Consider the following 24,309-nt stretch of genomic DNA (forward strand, 5'->3'; position numbering starts at 1 on the left):
AAGGAATTCTGGTACATTTCAATATTTTCAAAACCGAGGTGAAGAATATTGCAGTTTTTTTGTTTGTTTGTTTGTTTATTTGTTTTTTCAATTTGTCTTAAATACAGATTTTAGTTCAGCACAATAACATGCTTAAACAAATAAACATTTATGAGGATCAGAATTGACCAGGAAATTAGAAATGTTTGGCCAAGATAGCCACGGTGAGTTAGAGAATGTTTCCAATTCTGCAATCGTTTAAACTTTTTTTTTTTTTTTAAATAAATTCTTTATTCAAGAGACAAATGAGACATCCATTCACAACGCGATATCACCAAGTTCAGCAATTTTGACGTAAAATTTTTAATTTCCTGGCCAAATTAAGAGCATATTGCTTAAAATGCATAATCCATGCTATCATTGCATAATATTCAAGAGTTTTATAAAATGTATTATACCATGCACTCACAAGTTGCAGGCAGGTAAACATCGTATTTTTATAAATATATAAAATAAAAGAAATGTTAAACTACTAATTACAATAAAACCAATAATCCCCTAAAACAGGAATGGTGATCAGTTCACAGCTCTATGTTCTGTATTTAAATGCTCTACAGATATTACTCAAAAAACAAACAAAATATAAATTCTACATCCAGGTGTTTTAGTCACTAATCGGCGAGGTAGTGTGACTTAAACACAGGTAGCAAACGTTAGGCCAAGGTGTAGATAACCGAATGCTCTAAAACAGCAGTTTCTCCAAACTCTGGCCCTCCACATGTTGATGAACTACAACTCCCATGATTCTCTGGCTAGCCAATTCATTCAAAGCATCATGGAAGTTATAGTACAGAAACATATTGAGAGCCAGAGTTCGGAAAACACTGCTCTAAATAAACATTCCAAGCCCCATACCTAGTACAGCCCGCTGTAGTGGTTATGGTGCTAATAGTGCCGTGGCGCCCTCCCAGTGTAAGTAGTCAAACTTATAAGAATGGTTTGACAGCATACCTTGGGTATGCCAGTCTCCCGACACCGCCTCCTCTGCCCAGAATCTCCTGCACTGAGCTAAGTCCAGCAGTGCACGGAGGCACTCATTGGTTGAGAGAACTCAGTACAAATGTGCAATCAAATAAGAATTGTCTAAACAGTGGTCTCTATTGCTGGTTCGTTTTGTTCTGCTAAGTCAATTGTAGTTTCATGATTTTTTTCAAAGCTATCAGGTTCATCTTCCCAATTCAAATTGGCACAGCTCCCTGTATAAAGAGAAATATAACTATTAGACAAGTATAATTGCTGCTCTGTAATAAATATAATAATGCTGATAAAAATCATAAAGCCATACCGTCAAAGTAATATTCTGGGCACCAAAACAACATAAGTGCATTTAATATGTTTTGGCCTCAGGCTGCGTTTTTCTACCTGACCAAATCGCTTTATTTTTGCTTAATAAAAAAGAAAAATATGTTGCTGCTTTCTGCAGTGTAACTCCGCCCCCTTTACCATGCTCCCTATTTTCGCATGACACCTTCCAGATTTGAAGGTAACAGTGTAGTTTAGCCATTGAAGGTCCAGAATGAGCTGTGTTGCTGACTTGTCTCCTCCTCTACAGTCTGATTGGCTGTATTAACTTATCAGTTGCCTACAGGCACGTAATGCTAGGGGCCCATGCTCCACCCTCCCCCTACCAAAAAAAGACAGATAAAGTGAGTTTAACATTAACTGGATATAAAATAAAAAATCTAAAACCCATAAATTCAAATTTGAGATCTGCAAATGTGTGTGCATATTTCCACTTGTAATTTATTGTTTTTGAATCTGTGAGCATAGTGAGTGAGTTAAGGTTAGAGTGTTGTTAATGTTAGAGTTAGATTGCGTACATAGGGTGTTTAGTGTTAGAATTAAAAGCTTCAGAGGGGATATATTTGTGGTACAAGGGGTGTTTAGAATTATTGGGTTTTGGGTTAGAGTGAAGATACAGTTAGTATTGTGGTACATGATGTGTTTAATATTTAAGAGGAGTTAAACCTAGGCTTAAAGGACCACTATAGGCACCCAGACCACCTCAGCTTAATGAAGTGGTCTGGGTGCCAGGTCCAGCTAGGTTTAACCCTTTCTTCTATAAACATAGCAGTTTCAGAGAAACTGCTATGTTTATAATAGGGTTAAGCCAGCCTCTAGTGGCCTTCTCATTGACAGCCGCTAGAGGGCTTCCGCGCTTCTCACTGTGATTTTCACATTGAGAAGACGCCAGCGTCCATAGGAAAGCATTGAGAATGCTTTCCTATGGACTGGCTGAATGCGCGTGCAGCTCTTGCTGCGCATGCGCATTCAGCTGGTGACGGAAGAAGAGGGAGGAGAGGAGGAGGAGAGCTCCCCGCCCGGCGCTGGAGAAAGAGGTAAGTTTAACCCCTTCCTCACCCCAGAGCCCGGCGGGAGGGGGTCCCTGAGGGTGGGGGCACCCTCAGGGCACTATAGTGGTCCTTTAAGGTAAAGGGTTTTATTCAAGTTTATACTGACTGCATGAAGGAATTCAGTGGATTCGAGGGCACTTACTTGAATTTGTTAAATCCAACAGCAGTATATTACTCTACATCTGTAAGCACCATTTGCACGTGGAGTATCCCACCTCGATTCCTTATTGACCATATGTTAAATATAGTTATTATCCCAACTAGGTCACAAAATAATTAATGCCAGCGTGGAATGGGACATTCAATTTTAGAATAACATTTTTAAAGAACAGATTGCTATGGCAACATATACTGTACATAGCCTTGGTCATTAAGGAGTTAAAGCGGGCAAATGGTAATCAGAGTAGTACTTCCACAAACATTGGGAGTTTTACCTTTTTGGCCACACCTAGCAATGCAAACATAAATCAAATATAGCCTATATTGTTCCTTTATTAAAATTGCGTATTCAGGCACATCAAGGGAAACAGAGAATGGAAGGTTAAAGACCTCTGATATTTTACATTTTCAAAGAATTTGTTTTACGAACTGCTTTCTGTAAAATCATACACGCGTTCGGTTAGGTGAATGCAAATTTTACAAACAGCTAATGTGGGGTTAAGCGGTTCCCATCTCATAGTTCTAGGCTGGCTGAAACAAGGGATAATATGTGTACAATTTCACTCTCTTACCTGCATGCATGGCAAAACCAGGCTCTTCATTTATACACGTGACATGATTGTGCCATTCTGTCCATTTAACTTCATTTATCCTAGTGCGTAAAAAAATATTTGTTACTAGTTAGTCACCCACTAATAAACAGGTTTGCATAACTTAAGATGTATTAAAAGGATTTTGTGTTATAGCAACATATTTAACGTTCTGTTACTATTAATAGGTTGAAACGTGTATTTTCATCAAATGTATGCTTGTCTCCTGGTAATAAATGCAATACTTTGGGGTTTTATTAAAACATGGTGGTTGGCTTTAACCAGCTTGCTTCCTCTGACTGGTAAATCAGTACAGATATTAAACCATGGATAGATAACTCATACTGAACCCTCAAGAAGATGAAGTAACTTTTTCTATACTCCCAATGAGATTACATAACTAAACACTTATAGTGAATTATTGGGGACTGACAACTAAAGTGTTGGCCAAATGTTCTAAATTGTAAAACTAGCTGAAATGGAAAAATATGTATCATATATATTATTCTTCATTTTTGCTAATTAGTTTAAAAATCGCCCCAACTCAATGTTTATACCATCTCAGCTGTTGTTGAGCACCACTGTCTAAAATTGACTGTGTGTCCAAGAGATTACGTCTAATCTTTGGTATTGTAGCTGTTCAGATAGTTGAACATCATGTGAAACTTAGTCAAAGCTGGAGGCAAAATGATAGCTCCCAGCAACCAAAGTTCTTGCAAATCTTGAACATCCTGCTTATTATCATGACAACAATCCAGTGAGAGTTAATGACTTTCATTAACTTTCACTGGATTGGCACTTCAGCAAAGAAGAACAATTTTCCTTTGTACATTGGGGCATAATTTGGTGATATTTAATAAATAAAATAATCATAACTGCATTTTTTTAATCTTCCACTAGGGGCCCTCGAAAACATAAAAACAGTAGGAAACAAAAATATCTTTAAACAGTAATGCAGTGAGTGGTATGTCATTGTTTGGGTTGTTAATGGGGCTTACTCACTTAACTAGAAATTGGGTAGAACTAACAAGGAAATTACCAAACTATCTAAGTGGGCATATTTTCCAAATCAGTTATTTCCTACTAGGACTATTTTGACCTGGATTTTGCAATTTCCTCGTCAATTTTCCATGAATCCTGTTTCAGTGAACAAACCCAAATGTGACACTTCAGGTTGTCAAAAAGTGTGACATAATAAGTATATTAAATAATTAAATTATTGGGTTACCTTAAACACGTTCTGTTGTCATTTTTCGAAACCAAACACGATTCTCCGAGCTGAAATTTGTACTTCAGCCACGCTGGCAAACTCTTCTCAAACTCTAAAATAGTTCTTGCTCTCTGCAAATGAAAAAATAAAACAAAAATGTTCTTTAGTACTTTAGCACTTAATTGACCAATTTTAATATTTAAAAGGTAATATTTTAAAGGTATCCCATGTGGAGTTTCACGTTTAAAAAAAAATGGAAAAATATTTTATTCACCAGTTCTTCGGCATCTCATTATTTTAATATGTAATATTTAAAATACAATCTACACACACACATACCTGCAGCCTCCAGATGTGTTCACTCTCCTTCGAGATCTTCTCTACCGTTTCCCCCATTAATGCAATGAGCATGTTGAGTAGGAGCACGAATGTTAAGATAACGTAGGCTATGAGAAGAAGCAGAAATAGCACGGGATATTTGGAACCTTGTTGGATCTCCAAGTCTCCTAATCCTATGGTGAGTTTAAACAGTTCCACTATCGCCGTACTGAAGCTTTTGTAGGCGCTGCACTCATCTTCATCCACACAGTGTTCAATTAATGAAGCGAGAGCTGTTTAGTGAAAAATACAAAACCATCACTAAGTTTAAGAATTTCAAACGATATTCCTGTGAAATCATACTACAATTAGCTAATTAACAACCTTTATCTTTGTTGTCAACTTATCTTAAAAAATGAATAAATAAAATTATACGTATATAATCTCTATAGGAGATCAAATGTAAGGTACAAGTCCAGGGGTGGCCAAAAGGTTGATCTCCAGCTGATATAGAACTACATATCCCAGGTTGCTTCACCAGCATAAGAATGGCAAAGCATCATGATGTTCTAATGCTGCAACAGCTTGGAATCTACTCACAGGTCACCCCTGGTCTTCCCTTACCCATTAAGATGTGAGAAACAGATTTAATAAGTACAGTTTGTTATGGCGCACATGTAAAACATTAATTGTGCTACTTTAATTGAAATAAATATTTACCAACTCCAAATCCAAATAGAAATAGAATGTATACAAATAAAAACTTCAGCACATCATTCAAGATGACCTGAAAGTAAAAAAACAAAAACAAAACATGCACGTTAAAACCTGGAATATGTAAACAATCTAAAAGAGAGGGGAAGGATGGCTCTGGGCCAATTTGGATGGCTCTGGGTTTGTGAGTACCCCAGTTTTATTCTACTATTCACAAGGAATCTACCTAAGGTATTGCACTATATATGTTCTATATCCTAGATTGAAAACAAGAAGAAAAAAAGGTTTAAAAGAAGGGAGAGGGTCGCCTCTACGGACCCTAAAAACGCAAGAACTGAGCTAAAATCCTTTGGCTCTATATATTGTGAGTGGGAATAATCTCTTGCACATTTTTTAATTCTGTACTTTACAGTTTTACACTATGATATGGTTTTTGTGTTTATGTTTTTAAGGAACTATACACTATTTTCTAAGATTTTGAGATAAGAGAAATAATAAAGGTATATACAAAGATATTGTTTTATCCCACAATTACACTGAATATCTCCATTTTCATTAATATTATTTTTATATAGCGCTTCACCATCACTTTGGATTTTAATGTAAACAATGCCTAAGTCTAATACAAGGGCATATAATATAGTGGACGAGATAGCTTAGCGCTTAAGGTCTGTTTGCAGAATATCTTGCCCCAGTCGGAACCACGGGTTTCTACCATTGTAGAAGTTCTCACAAGCTAAAGGATTCTCCAGAAGGTGGCCATCTGGGTATTTGGAAGCTTAAATTAATTCAATACTCAGTCACCCACAGATTGTCAAAAGTTTATGGGTGTTGTAGTCCATCAATAACTGTAGAGCTACATGTTAGCTACACTTGGACGTATTAAATATCAAGCACTATGCTCTAGAGAATATGTAATTTCTAGAGCACAGAGTGCAGGACCTTTGGCAACTGTATATATTCCATAACAATTTCTGAAATGTTTTTAACACTTTCCTATAATTATTGTGAACTTCAGGGATGCATAATAGCTTTGCTATTATGAACAGACCCAGATGCAATGTTAACGCACCCAGAATGAACAGACCCAGATGCAATGTTAACGCACCCAGAATGAACAGACCCAGATGCAATGTTAACGCAGTATTTATCCACAAAACAGGAGTGAAAATGTAACAATACTGTTGGACACAACTATTCTATATTATTATTATTTTATTATTTATATCGCGCCAGCAAATTCCATAGCGCTGTATAATATTCAGCCATATTGTTCAACAAAATGGTTTTATCATCTTCAAGTGCTCCATTCCTTAAATGAATAAGGACTTTAGAACATTTGTTGATGAGATTTGAACTGTAGAAAAAATAATCTCACCAATACTCTGCAGGGAACAATCTTTACAATTGTCCACATTACTAAGACCATTTTGGTTGAAAGTGAATATACGATCCCCGCATACATGTCAAAATGTGAACAGTACTTGCCTTTTGAATCATTACGCTATACATTCCCAGTGACTGAAATCCTCTTGTATAAAAAAGCATGTTTGCCCATCCGAGTGCCATAGCCAAGACAAGAAATCCCAGGTATTCTTTAACGCCAAATAAGTAAAGGAAGACGGACAGTACCACCAGGACCGCTTGTATGAAACTGATAGAAGGACATTCCAAATCAATATTTCACATGTTTTAAAGACTTTATAAATCGTAAGATAAAACACAATGACATATATTCTTTCTGGTGTGAATGGGAGTAAGATTAAGTTCCAACACAGTTTGTTAAAAGACATAAGGGAATTGCAAGGAATCCAAAATCAAATTGCTAAATTTAGGGTGAAATAGCCCAGGTAAGACTATAGTTGAGTTGGAGAGTTTTTCCATGTGAGCTATTTTGGCCAAAATTCGACAGCTTTCAATTTGCAATTCAATTCATAATCTCAGTGCCAAAGGGAATATCATACACCATCACCAATGTCCTAAACTGGCCTACCATCGGGTTAGCAACAGGAGGCAAAAGTTCTTAACACAAGTTTAATATATGGTTCTGAAGGTAAGGCATGAGCAGAAAGCAGACAATTCCATCCTAGACTGTCTTACAGAAGAGGTGGATTGAGAAGATTCACCACAGCCTCAGAACGTTTAACTTGTTGACCCCCTTCAAACCCAGCCCAGTATAAGATGTTTCCCATCGCATTTCCCTCCTGATCTGTTTTTAATTCAGCTATATCTAAAATTAATTTACAATATGAAATTAATTTTGAATTCCCTACATTTCACATTACAGTGAATTACCCTGTTAGTGTACGTGTACTGAGTGTATGACTTATAACGTGCCGTGATTAGCGTTTGTCCGCTTATTACATGATGACTTACAACAAGACATGGAACCAGGAATCGGACAGAACTGATCGTAGATCCGAGGGTCTGACCAAAAATATCACCACACCCTGTTTAAGACACAATACGTTACATATTTTAGTGGCTTGTTAGAGCAAAACCAGAAAATCTGAACATCAGAGCAAGTTGTATTGCTGTCTATTACCTAAAAAGTATTATTATTAACTGGTGAACTTTAATACATGTGCAGTTATCCCTTAAATGTTCTACTGTGATATCCAGATTATTATTTATTATTATTACAAGCATTATATTCCACAGCGCTATTCATCTTCCTGGCTATTCTGTTTTTTTTATATTTTTAGCTTTGGCTTGTCATATAAGTTTTCCGAATATCAGTTATCCTGACCTAATGAGACCTTGGCTATGTGTTTGCCTTTGGGTGCGCTGTTTCTAAGCCCCTGTGAGGAGATATTCCATAACTCTAATGCCCGGTACCTACCTACATCTCTCTTTCTTATATTTTACTTGCTTTTCTTACTCACTCTTACTGGCTGAGTTTTGCTACATTCTAACAGTGGCCACATTTTGTCAGCTGTAACATTAGCTGTAAGAGGCCCCATTTCCTGGCTGTATCGGTCCTCTTTCAATAAGGAAAGGTGAAATAGAACCCCCCCTCTCCCTCCCCCACCTTAAAAAGGTGTCCTCTAGTTACTGTATCGGTTTCAGGCTCTAATACAGTTCTCATTTAAAGGGACACTATAGTCACCTGAACAACTTTAGCTTAATGAAGCAGTTTTGGTGTATTGAACATGCCCCTGCAGCCTCACTGCTCAATCCTCTGCCATTTAGGAGTTAAATCCCTTTGTTTATAAACCCTAGTCACACCTCCCTGCATGTGACTTGCACAGCCTTCCATAAACACTTCCTGTAAAGAGAGCCCTATTTAGGCTTCCTTTATTGCAAGTTCTGTTTAATTAAGATTTTCTTATCCCCTGCTATGTTAATAGCTTGCTAGACCCTGCAAGAGCCTCCTGTATGTGATTCAAGTTCAATTTAGAGATTGAGATACAATTATTTAAGGTAAACAACATCTGTTTGAAAGTGAAACCAGTTTTTTTTTTCAAGCAGGCTCTGTCAATCATAGCCAGGGGAGGTGTGGCTAGGGCTGCATAAACATAAACAAAGTGATTTAACTCCTAAATGACAGTGAATTGAGCAGTGAAATTGCAGGGGAATGATCTACACACTAAAACTGCTTTATTTAGCTAAAGTAATTTAGGTGACTATAGTGTTCCTTTAATCCATTTTGAAGTTGTATTTCTCTGATGTGAGGAAATACTGTTTTTATTTTCTTTTAATATAATTTAGAATCTGACAAAATATGTTACAATCATGTAAATTGCACATGGAAAACACATACGGTAATTGTTCCAGTTACGTGTTTATGTAACAATTACTGGAATAGGCGGTTAGGAACATTTTATTTAAATCATGACACGTGGTGACTGAGTCACTTAATTACTGCTTGCTTCACAAAATGTTTTGAACAAAAGAATATCTTACCTCTTTGATCATTAAGTATGTAGCACAAACAATGATGAACATTTGTCCAAATAGCTGCAGATATCCCTTATCATGAGCCAGACTTAATGGATACAGAGCCTAGAGTGATGGGAAAAAAATGGGTTATTAAAAACACTGATATTTATTTTACTGTTTTCTCAAAATATTTCTGAATCTTTATGTATTCAAAAAAAACCACACAAAACAAGAATAAATAGTATAATTTATTAAAGGAATGCTGGGAAGCACCATCACCACTACACTATCAATGCTGCGTGCAGTGCCCTGGCACCATTCCAGGATAATGTGTAAAGCGGTTCTAGCATGGCGTGACTCTTGCCTGGGTCTCTCCAGGCATCTGTGGGGCATCTAGTCTAAGCAGGAGAAGTCGGATGCTGATGTAGGTGTTCATTTATTGGCTGAAAGCATTTAACGTTTATTAGAGAAAACTGACTTTAGACTTGTCCAGCATTGAGAAGACCCGATTCAGTGTATCCTTCTTGGTTCAATGATTATTATAATATTATGTAGTGTATTCTTTTTGGTTCAATGATTATAATAATATTATGACCCTTGCAGATAGATAGATTTAAACAGACGTACCAATTAAAGGAAAATGTATGTGTCATTTGCTCACTGTCCACTAGGTGTCAGGAAAGGTCTGCATTCAAGTAACTATAAGTATAATTATTGCCAAATATTCTGTAAATGTATAGATTAAAAGTTATCCTCATAAAAATGGTACTGTGAAATTTAACTGTGTGTTTTACCTGTTCTCCACGCGGTCGGTAATATGAGACAAGAGTTAGGACAATGTTGTATGTGAAGGAGAGTAGAAAAGACAAAAAGAACATATATCTTGCAAATTTTTTCCATTTCATTTGAAGTAAGGTCTGAAGAGGCTCCAAAGCCAACAATTCATGTCGGTTCTAAAAAAAAAAAAAAGCCAAAAAAGATAATATAAATATATTTTAGTATAAGAGTACTAGCACACCATACCACTTGGTCTGTGTATCTACATATAAAATTGCACACATGGTGGAATTAAAAAAAGCAAAACCTACATCAATGTTTGTGTTGTAAACCACAATTTCAAGTAGTGAATTCCGAGAGGTAGTGTCTATATCATTCAAGTCATACAGAGACGACGAGACAGGTCCATAAGCCCAGTCTGTGAATTTTCTAGAGAGTACTCGATTTTCTTTATCTTTTATTTCTCGACTGAGTATGTAATGCAGGATCTAAAAATACAAAATAAAAACCCTGATTAGAAACTATGCAACCTAAATTATTTTCCAAGTATTTGGATTAACTAAATAAGTGGTGCAGATTTCAACTTAAACTGGGATTGTTAGTCTATGTTTGAATTCACAAGCAAGAGTCCATATTAATATTGTTTGATATTGCTAAAACTTTGTTTAACTAAGTTTAACAAAATCGATATTTCTCCTAATTATAATACTAATAAACATCCATTTTTCCATATCATGCATTTCTCCTGACGAGAGATATAGAACATGTTTAGAACGTACTAGTTAATGTAACCATATCAGAAGCTGATTAAGAGAGGATTTTGTTTTCCAACCCAACTTAATTGAATATATTTTATTGTAAATATAAAAGTCCAAGATGAAACTCTAGGTACTCAGTACGTTTACCTCTGTCTTTCCAGTTTTGGCTGCGAGTTGCATCGGTGTCAGACCCTTATTGTTTACAATGCTTTCCAAAGACTTATTCTTACAGGTCATCAGAATTGTGTCGTACATGCGTATTATGAAGGCGTTTTGTGCCTCGGAATGTTCGGCTACAGTCACCAAAGCATGGAGGACGGTGTTTCCCAAAGAGTCCTGGATGGTAACATCTGTCTTGTTGTTTTCCATAAGTAGCTGTACCACTTCTGGTTGATTGGTGCAGGCTGCCAAAGCTAGCGGAGTTTCACCTGTGCAGTAGAACGTAAGCATCTATGGTATTAATCTTATGGATCGGGTGTCTCACTACGATAAATCGTATATTTTCTCAACAGAAAAGAGACTATCTCAGAAAAGGGGAAAGAAAACTCTAAAATCCCATTGGAAGCAAATAAAAGTACCGGGGACATTCTACTGGTTTACTACGGTTCTAGCTACAGGTTTATTAATCTCCCCCTGGAACAAACAAGTTATTATCCAACATTTTTTAAAATTCTGTATCTTGTAGAACTTACCAAAATAAAATCCTTCATGTTTATTCTTTGGGTTAAAGAAGCGTCCCTGAGCCCGCACATTAATCTTGGCTCCCTTCTTAATTAGGAATTTCACAAGATCACTTTGTCTTCTTTCAATGGCTATATTTAGTGCAGTTTGACCTGAAAGGCAAAAATTATATTTTTAACATGTGAATTTTACTAGAACCATTCTTTTTATAAGACAATTACAACGTGTTCTAAAATCACAACACAGTTCATGCATCCATCTTGCATTCATTTAAGATAAATAACCGATTCATCAAACAGTAACCCAACAGTTCCAAATCTGGCCTAGGCCTATTTTGCTGAAATATTAATCCCATGTGATGTTATTTTTTTTTTACAATTTCCAGCATCCTCGTGCTAGGTTACCTGCTCAATGCAATGATTAAGGCAGGTGTGTCGGTGCATAGCACTGGCTTCTATGGTGCAGATCACACTTAGCCCCCACCGGACCACCAGTGATCTTATCCTCCTTTTTTACCCACAAGCTATGCATGCACACAACACAAACAGCATCCAAACACATAACTTTCAAAAACACGTACAGCTCACCATTCACTCTAACACCACATTAGACTTGTGAATGGTGGAAAAATTCAGTTTGTCTGAACCATTTTTTTCCCCCGAAAATCAAAAATGTGTTAGGATGTCTCCGTTTTGGCTACATGTGGTTCAGCTCAGCAGAATTTCAATAACAAAAAAACTGATTCAGCCAACGAATCAGACAAACCAAAAGGACATAAATATGGGCCAACCAAAGTGCTGCAATACATACACATTATATAAATATCATGTATATATTTTGCAGGAAGCTGTTGGAGCAATCATTACCGCCATTTGGTTGACAGATCAAGTGAGAAAAAGTAACCAACAGAGCGAAAAAGAGATAAAGCCGTATCTACATCTATATATTATCTATTTATTAAAACAAAATTATTATTAATATTATTATTGCATTATGCTGAAGAACTAAGGTAAGGTCAGTAAAATGAATTATTACAAATTATTTTTCTTTAACCCCTTAAGGACACAACTTCTGGAATAAAAGAAAATCATGATGGAATATTTCCGTCATGTGTCCTTAAGGGGTTAATATATATATATATATATAGGAAATAACATGAAATCCGTTATCATCAGATAGTTTCAAACAGCTATTTTTTAGAACCTAGAATTTTTTTAATTTTTTTGAACCTAGAAGACATAATATTCAGAGGTCAATTTGTCTAGAATGCGGGGAATTGTAGAACATACAAGAGAAAAAAAGAACAGTTCTTAAAGAAGGTATATTGAGAGTGAGAACCCAAGCATCACCCAGATACCAAGTTTAGAACATACCTTTGTAGTTTTCTTCCGTATATTCAGCATTAATAAATCTGTCCAAGAAATTGTTTTCTTCCGCGAACGAAATGAGGCTACGCACAACTTCAGGCGTGTTTTCATTGATGTTTAATAATGCCTTCATCAAACAGGTTTTTCCGGTGTCCTTTGCTGTCAGCTTGTACATGAAAAAATCTGAAACATTCAAGTAAAACAGGCATATCTATGTAAGTGATTTGTGAGTAACTTTGCTGTTATTTCACCTGTTTTATTTTTCTACCATGAAAAAATAGTGGCCATTAGATAAACTCAGAAGTCGATAACATTTTAGATCAAAAGCAGATTGACTGCTGAAGGACAAAACAGGATTCTGCGTAAAATTATCGACAGACTCATGACATTAAAAATTTGCCATCGTTATAGTAATGTGATTATGTCATTACTTTACATAATATAAATTTAGGGCAATAGGAATACTTCAAAAGCCTAAAGCGCTTGTGGTGAAGTGTTTTAAGGGTAAACAGAGTGTCCCCTTTGCCTCTTTGGCATTTTTTCTGGCTGCAAACTCCCAGCTTTCAATCAGAGAGCTGCAAGAATGCTTTTCTGTACTCATTCTGAGAGCTTCTTCAACGTGGAACTCAGTGCTACTCTTAGCACTCTATTGGCTGCAAATACTCAATAGAACCTCAGTGCTTCTCTGTGGAAAAGATTAACCAGGTTGAGCCTGACTCGTGATGAGCAGGGGTGGAGCAGAGATTACTGCTGGATTAGAGGTAACAGCTTCATTTTAAAGAATGGGTGAGGTTGAAATCTAATTTTAATGCAAGACATGATGCTTCATATTTTGCTTAACCCTTCCCTTATTGATACTTCAACAGCAGCAAGGAAACACATTAACATAATAAAAAAAAACACATTATTCAATCACACGGAGGCACTGGGTGTAACAAGGATTATCAGACCCACCATGTTTTCAGGGACACATATAATTTTTGTCATATATATGGAAACACATGAAAAGGGTTTCCCTGCAGTATGTATAATGCATATTACGCAGGATTCTCCATTGCTTACTTACTTAATATTATACACGTTCTTCTGAATTCTACATACTGCAAGGCAACCCTTTGCATGTGCTGCCCATCAATATGTATATGTGATGTATTTTATGAAAAATGCAGATTTCAATAGAAATTGGCAAATTTTTGAATGAACCTTGTTACACCCTCCCTGGCTGTCAATCAGACAACCTATTCTGTTACTTCCTGGTAGTTTAGCTCAGTGAAACTAAACTCAAGAGGCAGCAATTACCTAGAGCAATGTTTCCCAATTAGTGTTCTCAGTTTCAGAAGCTGGATGCCACATGTAGGAAGTGGAGATTGGTGCTTGAGACAACATTTGAGGGTAAACCATTCAAGAATGGTTTAACCCCTTAAGGTTAGAAAGCGCCAGGACACCTCCTGGCACCATAACAACTTCATTTAGATGATGTTGTTAAGGTGACCAGAGTTTTCTTATAAAACTTTGAATAAATGTTATCCCCTTTCTTTTTTTAACTCTTTATTTATAGTTTTGTTATCATACAGTTTAGATATGAATACAACATGAAAAGTTACGATATTATGGTAGAGATGCATGTGACACATAATATTGTTTTAATTGCCCGAGAGCCGTACACTTGACATACCGAAACAGAATTCAAACTAACTGGTTATCAAAACAGTAAAACATTCTCCCAGAATCAGGCTAATAATTTCTTTATGCAGTACAATTTTTAAAAGTTTAACTGTTCATTGGTGCTGGGAGGCTACAATCAGTCCCCGTTTATACCACTGTTTATAAGGACATCAGTAGCTAGATGTAAGCTGGTTAGGCCATGCAGGCTAGTGTCCCACTAATGGTTCCTACATGCTGAAGGCTCGGTTTAACCTTTTGAGAAAACTGAGATTAGGACCTCTGGAAGGTGAGGCATGTTATCCCCTTTCTAATTACCATTGCCATATTCCCATTCTGCCCCTCAATTAACAGTGGAAGACATTTTTGGTGAGTTCCCAAATTTAATTAGAAACCAGGTGACTCAGTAATCTTACCTTGTGCACCCTTCTCTGTAAGCCCAGCAGATGATTCCTTTGCTTCTACGAGAAGCCTCTTTAATTGTTCCTCATCACCTTCAGAAACTGTCTTAAACAGAAGGTTTTTTGGAGGCCTTCGTATATTCCCTCGAGGGTTTATTCCAGTCCCTTCCCTAAATGAGTAAAATACATTGGCAGTTCATTGACAATGTTTTATCATTTGTAGCTAGGTAATGTATGTTGTGTCTGTTACCATGAATATTTTAATTATCAAATGATTCTAATATCTACTAGGAAATGGGTTAAAGTAACTCTAAAGAAAGAACAGCAGATCAGATGGGAGGAAAGGTCACTATGTATAATGTTAAAGGATCTTAACATGTATAGCTTGGAGGAAAGACGAGACAGGGGGGATATGATAGAAACATTTAAATACATAAAGGGAATCAACACAGTAAAGGAGGAGACTATATTTAAAAGAAGAAAAACTACCACAACAAGAGGACATAGTCCTAAATTAGAGGGACAAAGGTTTAAAAATAATACCAGGAAGTATTACTTTACTGAGAGGGTAGTGGATGCATGGAATAGCCTTCCAGCTGAAGTGGTAGAGGTTAACACAGTAAAGGAGTTTAAGCATGCGTGGGATATGCATAAGGCTATCCTAGCTATAAGATAAGGCCAGGGACTAATGAAAGTATTTAGAAAATTGGGCAGACTAGATGGGCCGATTGGTTCTTATCTGCCGTCACATTCTATGTTTTTATGTTTCTATAATGTCTGTATCTAATTAAAATCGTCAATGTTGTGTAAGTGGAAGATCAGAATGAAAACTATGGAAGAACTATGTTATGTGAGTCTCTTGAAGCAGCAAGTATTGAGGTTTAGGATACCGCCCAATTGTCCCTATGTAGAAGGTACAGTCCCTATAAAATAGTAGGGGCTCAGCTGCTCGGTATTTTTGGTGTCTGAACTTATACTAGTGCTCAAAAACAATAGTACTACCAGTAATGTATCTATAAACTACAATAAATGTGTTTAGAAATCAGCCTGTGAAAATAACATCCATTGTTCTTGTTCTAAATTACATTTTAGTTGCACAAATAGTTTTTAGTAAATCACCTAAAATACTCCCATCCTTGCCACACTCCTACTAACACCCAGAAATTGAAGTGACCCTCTTTGTCCATTTGAAATGATGGACAAAGCCTTGAGAGGCTGGTTCACAAGGGCAGATAGGGCAGTGCCCCCCGTTTTTGTTATATAAAAATATTAAATCTATTTGCACAGTTAGGACAAAACAAGTGTATTAGGGAAAGATTATGTTCTGCTGATCCATACCCCTCCCCTTTGTTGATTGCTGGAGATGGCCCGCAGATACAAATCACATCAAGATTATTTGTTTTTAAAAAAATGTATAACGTACTGTGTATCGACCCCCTCAGACAAGCTTAGTCTGCTCTAACTAGATTCAGTCCATTGGCTTTGCATTGGGCTGTCAGATTATGAATGCTATAAAAGAAAGCTCTGTATAGCTTGATCTTCCAGGACTGTCAGTGTGTAAAAACTCTAGGGGATGGAGTCAGTCCTCTTTAAAGTGAGAGTTGTTTCTTAAAATCATATATCTAAATGTTGATGGTGCTAAGTGTGCACAGCCCAACAAGTCATGGGGCAGAGTCAAGCTCACCATCATCTTTAAACTTCACCAACCATCACTGATTCCGGGTATATTCTAAATATAGTCACAACTCTGATTCCTCGAACTCAGAGGGAACAAAGTAAGACTGAAAAAGGTCTTGTGGGATTTAAAGCAGTGGACAATGAAGTTCAGATGGGTTAGCACGACTACCTACTATATCACCCTGACACAACAAACCGTATTAACAAATTATACCGTACCTTAGCAAAGGGTTTGCAGGTGTTTGCGGGGAATCAATATCCTCACTTTTCCTGCTGTCACTAATCGGAGAGGAAAAAATAAAAGTTCAAATAACATATTGATAAAAGCAAAACAAACAAACAAAAAATTAAATTAAAAAACAACGATATCCAAAGACAGAAGGAGCGTCTGTCAGTGACCCAACCATACATATTAAGACAACACCCACTTTTCATCAACTCTTTGGGAATCCGTGGGGAACAAAAATCCCAGATTCATAGTGCCCCAAAACCAACCACAATCTATTATTAGTCAATTATTACAGATGTAATGGATGAGAAAGGAGTTTTCAATATCCTTTTGATAGCCCACACTCAGGGCCGGCCTTAGGGGTGTGCGAGCTGTGCGGCCGCACAGGGCGCCATGGCAACAGGGGCGCCGGGCGGCCAACACAGCTCACAGGCCGGTCGAGTTATGTATTTCAAGTGAAGAGCAAGTCAAGTGCATAATGCTGCTTTGCACTTGACTTGCAAATTATGAGAAGAGAGCCGCGGCCAGGAATCCACTTCTGTATGGAGTGTGGAGGAGGAGCGTGGGGGCGTGACGTTGACATGCTTTGTCATCAGCGGGAGCCGCGGAAGGATCCAATTCAGTGAGTGAAGGTGGCGCCTGGTGCTCTTCAATCGGCGGAGACAGCTCAGTCCAGGGAGCAGCAGCCTTTACTGTGAGTGACTGTTCTTTTTTTTTTTTTTCTTTTTTATTAAATAGGTTTTGTTGAAGGGGTGCAGGAATTTAATTAAGGGGGGCAGGGGATTGATGAAGGGTTGGCATGGATTGGATTAATTGGCAGGGGATTTACTAAGAGGCTGATAAAGGGCAGCAGGAAATCGAAAAGGGGGGCATGGGGCTGATTAAAGAGGGCAGGTGGCTGATAAAGGAGTGGGAGGGGATTGATGAGGAGATCAGGGGGATGATGAAATGGGGGCAGATGGCTGATAAAGGGGTGGGAGGGAATTGATGAGGGGGCAGAGGACTGATGAAGGGGTGGCCAGGGGTTGGATTAATATGCAGGGGATGTATTAAGGGGGCTAATGAAGGGGAGCAGGGGATTGAAAAGGGGGGCATGGGACTGATTAAAGGGGGGCAGGTGGATGGTAAAGGGGTGGGAGGGGATTAATGAGGGGGTCAGGGGGTGAATGAATGGGGGCAGAGGGCTGATAAAGGGGTAGGAGGGGATTGATGAGGGGGTCAGAGGGCTGATGAATGGGGCAGAGGGCTGATAAAAGGGGGGAGGGAATTGATGAGAGGGGCAGGGGACTGATGAAGGGGTGGCAGGAATTGATAAAGGGGTGGGAGGGGATTCATGAAGGGCAAGGTGTGGCTAGGAGTTTGATGAAGGGATGGCCAGGGCATTGATGAAGGGGAAGGGGTGGCCAGGAGTTTGATGAAGGGATGGCCAGGGCATTGATGAAGGGGAAGGGGTGGCCAGGAGTTTGATGAAGTGGTGGCCAGGGGCTTGGTGAAGATCTGGTCAGGGGTTTTGTAGGGGGGGGGGGGGGGGCGCCACGAGATTGTTTCGCACAGGGTGCCTGAACACCTAAGGCCGGCCCTGCCCACACTGCTATAAAGAACATTCAACGCAGGGGGCAATGAGTTTGTCAAGGATTCTTTTTGGAGGAGCTGAAACGTTGACATCATTTTAAATGGATTAAATAAAAGTAAAATTTTATTTAAACTTTCAACAAAGTCCCTGGAGTGCGGTTCTTTCTGCTGTATATACACGATTTTCCAGACCAGCACCGTTTATTACTGCAACTGACCAGGAGTGCAAGCCTATGCAGTTTGTATATATATAAATATATCATGTGATGATATAGAGGCCCACAGTCTATAAGTGGGGCCTGCACAAAGGTCCCCATATATTCAATTCACTAATTTTGCAGCAGGTGAAGGGTTAAAATTTAAGACGCTGATGTAATTTTTTAATAATACTGGGAGTTGGTTTAATGTTGTTGTTATACTGGGGAGTAGGACACCTCTGGCATAGTGCAGAGAAGGGGTTGGGCATTATTAGAATGTGTGACTTATTCATATTTATTTATTGCACTGGAATTAATTTTGTATTTATTCAATGGATACCATAGCAATTTATAGGGAATGTGTTTCTGAGAAGTTTCGGATTTGCTGGAGTAATTTAGACGAGCTCCAGGAGCTCAATTGGATCAGTTCAAAGCTGGAAATCTCAGAGAATAGCAAAATTAGTGATCTAGTGTTAAAACTTTGTCAACAAATGTCCCATGTATACTACCAAATTATTGAATTATTGTCCTCCAACTTGCTATCCTAATAGGTTTTTTTAATGGGGGGGAGGGTGTATTTAAAAAGCATTCTGGGGGGAATTTTTAAAAATTGTAGATCTATCACCAAGTGAATCAATAGAATTTTCTTTCTGATTGTAGTGATTTTAGAAATAAGCTTCAGAATCGGTCTTACTTTAATTTTAAAAAAGAGACTTATATGGGCAAGCATTTATAATTACGTAAAATATTGTAACTCAACTAAATGTTATTTCTTCTTCAGTTTTGTCATATTTGGGATTTTTTCATATTCATGAAAACAAAATGTTACTTTAATATAACGTCACAAAAGTGCAAGGCACTTTTAAAATAAATACTAGGCATTTTTCTATGAATATGCTAAATGTGACTATTTAATAGAAGGACAAAGCAATTTCAATGAACCACTTATTTATTAACCCTTTGTGATGTGCAACATATGAATGATTAAAACATGACAAATAATTACATATAGTTTCAGAAATGTATTGTAAGTGTATCCTTGCAGCTAGTAATAACATATCACGTATACAGACCGTGATTGCATTAAATTAAAATTCATTTGCACTAGATCTTATGAAAATATTTACAAGTCGACAGATTTTAAGAAATTGAAAGCTGAAAGGCAACATTTTTTAAGCTGAAGCCAAACCGTGAATACAGCTTATAGAATTGGACATTTCTCGAGATAAGTTCAGTTGACCAAGAATGTAGCCATTTGGAGTTCATTTTGCCACAGTTTGTTGTTTAGCAAATTAACCAATAAAAGAACTTATCAATGATAATTCTTAAAGATATTAAAGAAGAAATCCTGTTAAATCTCTGTGAGGTTTTAGAGTTTCTATAATGCACATGGCTACAATAAAAGTTTATTGTTTTGAGTTGAATATGCTTACTTACCCCATTTTTATTTTAGAATCCATATTAGTTGTGAACACAATCAGCGATGACTTGCTGGGGACTAGAGGGAAGTCCGGAGTGTCACTGAAATCAGAAACAGACATACACTTACTCCTGTGAAATCTACGCACAAGAGTCTGGCGACCCAGAAAGTTACCCATTGTTTAGAGATCCAATGAGAAATCAATATATTAAAAGTCCCCTTAGCGAGTGGAGCATCTCTTCCAGCTCTGAAGACCTAGCTAGAACGTTGTGATGAGACTGAGTGAAGGACAGATTACTCAGGATGATACCTACAGATAAGGGCAGGACGTAGACTAACCAGTTGGGTTAATGACGAACCACAGTGTGTTTATATTTGTGAATCAGCCCAGCAACATTTTAATTATATCATTATAATCATGATGAATAGACAAGTGGAATTGCCTATTACAATAGTTTTGTGTAACTCCTCAAATAACTTCCTAAGTCCTTAGCAGGCTTGAAAATGTTTTATTATGAATTGACAACCATGGGTGTGACAATGTTCATTTATAAAAGGGCCATTTCTTTTGAAATCTGCACTTTTTGTAGAATAAAAAAAATAAAGTCCCTCTTCACACATAAAGCACGCTCTTCACATGTAGCAATGAAGTGCCCCTTTACGTTTACACATAAAAACCCAAGGGTCTACCGAAAATAATCTGACTGAGTATTTCCAGGTGGCATTTTTAATGATGGGATATTATGGATTTTTATTTGGCCTTTTATAAGGCTGAAAAAAAGAAAATTCAAGAAACAGAGAATACATCTAATGCTAAGTATTAATGTTTTCTTTTACAGGTATTTTTTTTATTGCCGCACCCCCACACTTTTATTAGAGTGAGGTATGGTATTTATTTATTGAGGGGGTGACTAGGGGATAATCATTTAGGGCTCCCACTTTGAATGGGCAGGGGCTGTAACAAAAGGCCCCCCTTCTTTTATTACTTAGGTCCCCCCCATGCCATGAATAGTTGTGGGCTGGGGGGACCCCCTATTATCATTTAGGGCCCCCACCTGCCGCTACTGGGTGTGGGTTGGGGGGGCAATAGGAAGTGAAGCAGAAGCAATTGGGAAAAGTTTTGGGGTAAAAGTGGTGCTTTAACAATGTACATGTACAATGTACCTCTTATCGTAAAGGAAAACTATCATGTTTTATTATCACTGAAAACTTATTTAATTATATGAAGGAATTACAAATGAATGCACAGTGACTACAATGTATGGAATTTTTTGTTTTAGCTTATGATAAAAAAAGTTGTCAGTTTTCTTTAATACTTCCTACTGACTATTGTTAGTCAACAGCTGGAGATATGTATATGTTACGTAATGGTACCTCAGCTGCAGGGTGTGGAAGTTTCTTTAACCGGGTCAGCTACTTGCTGATTCTAAACATATAATTAGATTTGAATTCATTTAGTTATTGCAATATTTGCATTGATGCAAATTCTCATTTGCTGGTATAGGAAAACAAAGTTTCCTGCTTTAAAATGCATTTGTAAGAAGTATGTATTGTTGGATTCTGACCAGTAGTGATAACTTTCACGGTTACTTACTAAAGTAAGGATTCAAAGAGAATATCAAATTTAAGGTCAAGTCCTAGTGGACTTAATGAACAGTTGCTTAAAGAAACACAATAGGGTCAGGCACACAAATGTGTATTCCTGGCCCTATAGTGCTAAAAACACTATTTAACTCCCTTGGCACCTCCTTGTCCCCTTAAATATAGTTAAAACTCACCTTATTTCCAGCTCCACGTGCCTCTGCTGGCGCTGGCCCGGCCCCTGATCAGCCTCCTTGGCTAACATAATCAGAATTGATTATCTCAACCAATCACAATGCTTTCCTATAGGACATCATTGGATTGGCTGAGATCATCAATTCTGATTAACTTAGCCAAGGAGGCGGACCTGGTAGTCAGAGCCAAACACCGCCCTGACCAAACAGTATATCCTCATAGAGATGCATTGAATCAATGCATTTCTACAGGGAAAGTTTAGTAACGCTGAACATCAGTGCTGCACAATGTGTAGCACTGACCGAGGAAGCACCTTCATTGGTTGTCTGAGGACTGGCCACATAAGGTGTTCCTAGGGAGCAACGTAAACAGTATTATTTTTTTCTGAAAAGACAGTGTTTACAGCAAAAAGCCTGCAGGGACTGACTATACTCACCAGAACAGCTACATTAAGCTGTAGTTGTTCTGGTGACTATAGTGTCCCATTAAGACAGCTATGCTTTCATTTCAGCTATTCTGACCTTAAATATGGAATTAATTTTGAATTCCCACTTTGGTAAATAACCTTGTTTTACGCTTACTTCTATGGTTTAAAAAAAAAATAAAATATATATATATATATATATATATATATATATATATATATATATATATATATACTTTATAATTAGCACCACAGAAGAGGATGTGAGCTCTTTGTTATGATCCACTAAATTCCAAATTGTAAGGAATTAAAATCTGACAAAATTCAGGCTAAAAGAGCTGATCTAAATAAATACTACGGTTTCTAAATTTTGCCATTTGGATTTTACTTTGCAACAATTCCGAGTTCAGTGAGTAAACCATCTTGATACAATCACTCCAGGCTTTAACTATCAACAAAGTTTTAAACAAGCTTAGTAAGCATTTTCTGTCTATCACACTGATGTGCGATTAATTATTGTCTAACTGATCTTCGTTACATGTCATTTTTTCACTGCTCCATCAATATGGTATCTCGCAAACAAGAAGTGACGTATTCGTTACATCATCTCCGCTCTACTCGTGTTAATCGTTTGTCAGGACAACATACATAAAAAAATAGAAAAATCAAGTTTATTTACCTAGCGCTCCACTTTACTTCTGGTGTTGTCCTTGGTTTGACACACAGCTGTTGTGTTGTTAGTGTGTATAGTTTGTGAGGAACCTACACAAGTGTGGTAATAGCCTTTGTATATTTTTCTTCATATATATTAAGTGCCTATCACAGAACATCTTTTTCGCTTTATTTTTCTCTTGCAATCATTTTTAATTCAATACCTATATAATGCATTTAGAAAAGGGGACATTTCCATGTGAACAGTCTATTTAATGATAGTGTCTAAGCAATATGGTTAACTGGTCTGCTCTTCCTCGACTTCTAAATTATACTTCATCAAGCCTTACCCTTTTTTCATCCCATTTTCCATATGCTTGTGTGGTCTTGGAGGTGTTCCAGGCACAATTCTGTCTTTCACCAGAAGAGGCACAACGTCACTTGGACCTTTACTCATGATCCTGAAAGAAGTACAAATAAGTCCTTTTGTACAATCCATTGAAAAATATTACTACGCACAAAAGAAACATTACCACATGGATAGCATTTTAAATAATAGGCAATCAAAAATGCAATACAAAAACAAAATGTTACTATATAAATATATATATATAAAAATATATATGTACATATATGTATTTAATACAGTATATACTGTTGACTAAAACTCCAGTTTTTATCAACTCCAGTTTCTAAAGCATACAAAGTGCTATTACTTTATTTTAAGTGCCATATAAAAATGATGTCTGTCTGATATAATTAGATATATACTAGAATGGCCAAGCTTAATGCTAGATCAAGCATACCAAGTAATGCCATCGACTTGTGTCAGACTTACTGTACCAAAAGTTGTGGGTGCGATGACACATAGTTGATGCTTGGTTAGATTATGGCAATAATGAGGTCAAAGGATTTGCATCAGTAAAACATTCAGCTATGTAACATCTGACATCAGATTCAGCTGCAGAGATGTCCAGGATTAGAGCTAGCTATGATTAGCGGGTATCATGTCATCCACTTCCATCCTAGCAATACGTTAATTAAGTGCAATAGCAGTGGGCAGTGCCTGTACAATATACATGCATGTTGTAACTGTACTTACTGTAAATTGATATAAAGCCTAAATATAGATTTTATTTGACATGTTGGTGGTATTTTAAGAAAGCTGTTTTCACAAAATTGCCACTGTGTACTTGATAAATGGCCATAAGTTTTCTTAATTTTTCTATTTTTTTTAACACCGATTTTAAGTGAAAAATGTGAACAAAGGTTGGCCAAAAATATAGACAATTAAAACTGTGTACTTTACATCATTGTTTTTTTATATGTTGGTGTTTTGGAACATCGGTCTTTACACAAAATTTCAGTTAAATCATATATACATTTTCCTATTATGCATCCTATATTTAAATAAATTCTCTCCATCATCTTCCATCGACTGTACACAATGC

General features: G+C 37.1%; 1 protein-coding gene across 1 annotated transcript; it reads right to left on the minus strand.

Moving 5' to 3' along the window:
- Nucleotides 1-582: 582 nt before the first annotated feature.
- Nucleotides 583-23,315, minus strand: TRPV3 (transient receptor potential cation channel subfamily V member 3). Its single transcript, XM_063443512.1, has 17 exons — nt 23,209-23,315; nt 20,025-20,108; nt 16,809-16,868; nt 14,928-15,082; nt 12,856-13,032; nt 11,494-11,634; nt 10,949-11,229; nt 10,355-10,531; nt 10,061-10,219; nt 9,291-9,389; nt 7,761-7,834; nt 6,873-7,038; nt 5,391-5,457; nt 4,692-4,963; nt 4,371-4,483; nt 3,125-3,204; nt 583-1,235 (listed from the first exon to the last, which is right to left on the minus strand). The coding sequence occupies exons 1-17, from the start codon at nt 23,313-23,315 to the stop codon at nt 1,123-1,125; spliced, it is 2,325 nt and encodes a 774-aa protein (XP_063299582.1). The 3' UTR covers nt 583-1,122.
- Between the last annotated feature and the right edge of the window lie 994 nt (nt 23,316-24,309).

This window comes from Pelobates fuscus, chromosome 1, assembly GCF_036172605.1.
Source record: "Pelobates fuscus isolate aPelFus1 chromosome 1, aPelFus1.pri, whole genome shotgun sequence".
In the NCBI taxonomy this organism is placed as follows: Eukaryota; Metazoa; Chordata; class Amphibia; order Anura; family Pelobatidae; genus Pelobates; species Pelobates fuscus.